The sequence below is a fragment of the Bidens hawaiensis genome, unplaced genomic scaffold (genome assembly GCF_021521415.1).
Source record: "Bidens hawaiensis isolate Kalapana, Puna unplaced genomic scaffold, B.hawaiensis_p1.1 tig00019675_1, whole genome shotgun sequence".
NCBI classification, from domain to species: Eukaryota; Viridiplantae; Streptophyta; class Magnoliopsida; order Asterales; family Asteraceae; genus Bidens; species Bidens hawaiensis.
In genome coordinates, this window is record NW_027492987.1 from 155,959 (window position 1) to 162,251 (window position 6,293).

General features: G+C 36.6%; 1 protein-coding gene across 1 annotated transcript; it reads right to left on the bottom strand.

Annotated features, from left to right (window-relative positions):
* Positions 1-131: 131 nt before the first annotated feature.
* Positions 132-962, bottom strand: LOC143558930 (uncharacterized). The gene has a single exon (XM_077047667.1). It carries the CDS (start codon positions 960-962, stop codon positions 132-134), a length of 831 nt encoding a protein of 276 aa, XP_076903782.1.
* Between the last annotated feature and the right edge of the window lie 5,331 nt (positions 963-6,293).

Here is a 6,293-nt window from a genome sequence, read left to right on the forward strand (position 1 = left end):
ATATAATCCAATCTCAAAACAATTTGAACCAACAAACCATACAAAAAAAAAAACAAATAAAAACACCAACATTACATCTGAAACAAAACAATCATAATAATCATATTATTCATAAAGCTTCTTCTCAAAACTCAAATACATAAACTATGTTTATCTCTCCTTCTTAAAGGAACATTAGCTTTCTTCTTTCTTTTCTTCTCAGCCTTCTCCAACTGCTCCACTCTCCTACTTAACGCGTTAATCATCCGCGTCTGCATCTCATTCCTCTCAGATATCTCCGTCATCAATTTCATTATCTTCTCATTATCATCCATCAAACTCCCCCAAATCTCTCTTTTCTCCTTCCCAATCTCACTCGAATTCACAGCCGGACCGGTTTCCATACCTTCCACTTCTCCAATTACACCCGCAGCCTCTACACGATCAACGCCTTCCAAATGATTAACAGCCTCATCAACAGAATTAGAAGCTGACGTATCCGTACACGCATTGTCCATATCATTATGATCACTACAAGCAATTGAGTCCACCTTCTCCTGTAACGCAATTGCTTTCTTGGTAACACCTTTCCTCAAATCCCTAACTCCGGAATCAACGCCGCGAATGGAATCCAGTTTAAAAAGCAATGCCATCAGTGTCTCATTCACTCTCAACCGTTCCTTGGCATCTCCACGAATCAAATTAACTACTTCCATATTATTATTAATCCGTCTTCCGATTTCATTAACCTCGTGTCTGATTGAATCGATCTTCTTCACGCTCTTCCTCACCGTAAATCCTCTGAACAGTTTCTGGATCTTAATCGCAGCTGAATCCTTCAACATTGATATTGTGGTTGGTGGTTGATCGGACGAAATGAAGTGGACCGGCACGGAAATGACTTTTTGAACCGTTTGTTGAACCGGAATGGATCGTGATGGTTGTTGGGTCGAATAGCTTCTATAAAACGGGCCGTTCATCATCGTTTACCTTTTAACTCACAGTGAAAATTTTGTTTTAAGCCTTTTATGGAATTTGATTTGATATGTAAATTTGTGATGTTATGAATGGATATGGAGGGTTTGGTGTTCATTTATACGAGAAGTTTGTTATGGAAGGAAGGAAGAGTATGTTATGTTCTACAACATTCTAGATGCCTTTTGATGACAGCCTAAATTGACTTGGGATATGATTTGAATGACCTAAACCTCTCAGAGGACATGGTTGATGATAGTAATTATTGGAGAAGTAGAATTAAAGTTAAATAATTTTATGAAGAAATGAACACTTTATGGCGTTTATTTACCTTATTATGGTCAAACACAATAATGGTATTTTCTTCCCATATATATGTACATAATATTATTATTATTTACTGTTGAACTTTGATATTCTTATATTGCCTCATATATATGTATTTTGAGAGTTGAGTATCTCTATAAAAACCACCTCTTTTATCTCTTTGATGGAAAAAATAGTGACATTAAGCTGCTAACCATTTGAATAATTGAATTTCATGTTTTTTTGTTTTCTACAAAAATTGTATCCACGAATGAAATTGCTTCCGGTTTGTTTTGATAGTTTCCTTTTAAATGCTTGTATAATTCAAATTATCAAATACAAATAAAAAATAAAAAATACTTAATTTATGGCTAGTTAGGGTTGGGGGTATTCCTAACCCGACCCACTTGAACTGGGCTCTTACTTGAGCCCAGTTGTATGCATCTCGGACCCACTTGAACTCACACCACATTCCTATCATATTGACCATATAACCTGAACCCAATTCAACCCACAACAATTCTACTATATATAGGAAGTGTCGCTCTTACTTGAGCCCAGTTGAACACATTTCGTGTCCTTTCCTTTCCTAAGTTTTCTCTCTTTATCAGGCATTGCAACTCGCCAACCAACCTGTGATGCAAACCCACAAGGTTGCGACCTCAACCCTCCCCAACCCACGCCCACCCGTGTGGGTTTCCACCTCAAGCCTCGCCAACCAACGCCTACCCGCACACTAACGGGTAGAATGCCCCTTCCACCCTTATAAGCATTGCTTTTCTTTTAGTGATAGGGCGTGTATCTCGAAATTGAGTAAGAAAAAACTCTTGTTTTAACCCACTCCTAGATTCGGTTATATACCTCCAATTTAATTTTATACTCTTGTTTTAAATATTTTGTTCGTTTTAAAAAAATTGTTAATGTACTTATAAAGTTGTTACTTCATATTTCTCTCTTCTCTGTCCAAATTATAGCACAATCCTCATTCTTAATTACTTGGCGATGTATTAATTTGAATGAGGTGGCAAGGAATAGCGCCCTATATATCACCTCTTCGATGAGCAAAGCTTATTTAGACACCTGATCGTTAAAGACACCTGATCTTTAAAGTGAGCGAGATGGCAGGAAGTGACACCCTCTATTTTTCTCATTTGTGAATATGCATTAAATCAGTTATATACTTGCTTAAGTTTAGTTAGCATACTTCAAAACTCAACAAAATATTACGTAACATAAAAAAGGAATGCCTTCATATATAAATCAATCTTCACCCACAAAAAATGAAATCAACATATACAAGAAACTAAACACAGACAACAACAAGATCAGATACAAAACAATCACATTATTCATTAACCTTCTCCTCAAACTCACTCAAATGCAGAAACTCTCTTTATCCCTCATCCTCCTCCTCGAAGGAACCCGCGCTCTCTTCTTTCTTAGTTTCTCAGCCTTCTCCAGCTGCTCCACTCTCCTGCTCAAATCGTTAATCATCCGCGTCTGCATATCGTTCCTCTCAGATATCTGTTTCATCAGTCTCATCATCTGCTCATTATCATCCATCAAATTCTCCAATATGCCCCCCTTTTCCTTCCCATCATTCTGCTTCCTTGCAGCATCATCTTTCCCCCAAAATTCACTCAAATTCACAGCCGGACCGGTTTCCATTGCTTCCACTTCTCCAATTACACCCGCAGCCTCTACACGATCAACGCCTTCCAGATGATTAACAACCTCATCAACAGAATTAGAAGCTGACGCATCCGTACACACATTGTCAATATCATTATGATCACTACAAGCAATTGAGTCCACCTTCTCCTGTAACGCAATTGCTTTCTTGGTAACACCTTTCCTCAAATCCCTAACTCCGGAATCAACGCCGCGAATGGAATCCAGTTTAAAAAGCAATGCCATCAGTGTTTCGTTCACTCTCAGCCGTTCCTTGGCATCTCCACGAATCAAATTAACTTCTTCTTCGATATTATTATTAATCCGTCGTTCGATTCCGGTAACCTCGTGTCTGATTGAATCGATCTTCTTCACGCTCTTCCTCACCGCAAATCCTCTGAACAGTTTCTGGATCTTTATCGCAGCTGAATCCTTCAACATCGATATTGTCGTCGGTGGCTGATCGGATGAAACGAAGTGGACCGGCACGGAAATGACTTTCGGTGACGGTTTTTGTTGCGTTTGTTGAACCGGAACGGATCGTGATGGTTGTTGGGTCGAATAGTTTCTGAAAAACGGGCCGTTCATCATCGTTTGCCTTCTTCACTTTCAATGAAATGATTAATGGAATTTGATTTGTAATTGTAAATTTTTGATGCTATTGCTATGAATTGAGATTTGGGGGTTTGATGTTTATTAATACGAGAATTTAGTTATGCAAGGAAGGAAGAGTATGTATGTTCTGGATGTTGTTTTGATATTTTCGCAGCGGCCATTTTATCTGGGCGGGTGTAGAATCTTCCAAAAATTAGTTGTATTCTATTGACCAGCTGGATGACGCAATGGCGCCTGTTATATTTACTTTTAACCAAGGACATACATTTTATGCTTTTATTTCGGTTTTGAACAACCTTCATTTAGTTTGTTCGAGATATATGACACCCAATATGTAAATAGGTAAAGATTATCCATTCTGATAAACAGATAAACCTAAAAGAATATCTAATACATAAACACTCATTTTCTTAAAAGTCTAAATGTATATAAATGTATGATTTTATTGATTTTTTAATTTCCACCCCACACGTATAAAATAATCTCAAATACCTTATTACTTTTCAAAAAGTTAATATAAATTGGCTAAAATAAGTAATTCCACACACTCCTAAAAACAGGTGAAACATATTTTCTTTTAATTTTGATAATTGAACTTTTAATTTTATGAAATATGTAAATAAACATGTTTAAATATTTCTTGTTGAAAGAACTTTTAAATTTAAGACTTTTTTTCTCATACCTTAAGTTCTTATTTATTTTTTAACATTTTCCCAAATTATCTTGCCCTATCTCCTGTCATTTTCTTCTGTTTTAGACATTTTGTCGTTCATCGTCATGAATCATGAGCTAAAAACTGAACATCGCAAATGGTGAGGAACGACAAAGACCAACTACCTGGTCGTTCTTCTACTGAGCCATGCTCTTGCTCTTGCTCTTGCTCTAAAGGAGATATTGTCATGGAATGTATAGTGGTCATAGAAGAATGTAGTGATGGCAAAGATTCATTAAGACCATGCATAACGATTATCGATTATGTTAACTTCTTTCTTCTTATTATATGGAAAGAATTATCAAAGTCTTCTTAGTTTCGAAAGGTGATCATCATCTCTTTATATTAATTCTTGCTAACTCATATAGTGATTACCTTTTATCTTCTCACCAACTTGGTAGGTGACATTGTGAGTTTGTGACTACCAGATGTAAACATGCAAGTGAGTTGCGTAACAAATGACGCAATTAATTGGAAAAAAAAGAAACAAGAAACAAGAAACTATATTTCTTATTCAACATCTTCTTCTTTGATCTTGCAAGTTAATGAGATATGCGAATGCAAAATCACTTAAGATGATATAAATTTATGATTCCCGAATTTAGAATGTTGATACAAATAGTTCCAAGTATAGAGTTTATATAAAAATGAAAACTAAATACAAAAGTAATAGCAGTTTGATGGTCGGTCGAGGAACACAATTGTCATTTGCCAAGCTTGGATTGGAATTTTTGCAAATTTTGTTTCTGATAAATTATAAAATACATCGAAAGACAAACCTTTCCGGAATACGCCCTTTGAGCCACAATTTGTTACTCACGGTCACGGGTAAGTGGCCAAGTGGGTAACAGTCAAATTCACTAGCAGGCCTCAACTTGGATTTCGGCTTTCTACCTGATATTAGCCACCAATCCACCACCTCTAGTTTACTCAATGTTTTAAAAACCGGTATTTTACTCATACCGGATGTTGTTAAAAAATGATATACAACCAATTGAACCAGGGTGTACCGAGAGGCTCAACCGGATTTAGTAATTTACCCTAGCTAGAGATGCACAAATCGGGTGTTTTTAGGAGCTTGAATTGAGTAGGAACCGGTTCCGGGCATCGTGAATAAAAGTCAAGAAATGGATCAGGTATGGTCAGATTTTTGACCGGGTTTTCCGGGTTTTTATCAGATCCGGGTACAATTTTTTCAAGGAACCGAAACCTTGTTCGACCCATGGGCCGCGTAGGACCAAGCCTGGTTCCGGGTCGGGTCCAAAACCGGGTTTTTTCCTACCTCTACCTCTAGTCTCAACTCTACACAAGAATGCACAAAGCCGGATTTTAGAGCAAACAAGTTCGAATCGAGTCAAAGAAGGTCTAAACCAAATCGACCTAAATCGATCACTTAGGAGTAGAAACTGCTTTTCAAAGAAAATAATCAAATTCAAACCGGCAAATCGTATCTGAGAGAGCCAATGCGGTTTCTGAATCAGGATCCAGGTTCGATATGCACCTCGACCTCTAGGGACTAGTTTTAAGGATTGTATTTCAATTTCGATTTAGCATTATGTCTTTCCTTATACGTTTGCTTTGAGCATATATTTCAAGCTAAACGTCTATACCAACATTTAGTTTGAGGGAGAATGTTAACGATCAGTTTTGATTGTGAGAGTAGTTAATCCTCTGCTAAGCTCGAGTTTGTAAAATTACTCACGAGTCAAGCTTAAGATCTAGAGTCTTGACACCTAACTTCAAACGCGGATCTTATTTCACCTTGCCTTCTTTTATATCCGGCTCCTTCTCGAACGTTTGTAGATACTGTTTGTTTCTTTAAATAAGTTTTCAGCGTTTCGATTTCTTTAATGGAAATAATTTTATATTGATTAATTATTTAACCTTAAACGAAAATATTCTAACCAACCTACAAAAAATATAATTCAAATTTCAAAGTCGAACTCTCGATAAAAACATCCGAGAGACCAACTATTTATTTCATAAAATAAAATAGTAAAACACAAATACATAACATAAGATGTCCATTACTGTA

Coding starts and splice junctions, on each gene's coding strand:
- LOC143558930 (XM_077047667.1), bottom strand. CDS start 962: ATGATGAACGGCCCGTTTTATAGAAGCTATTCGACCCAACAACCATCA.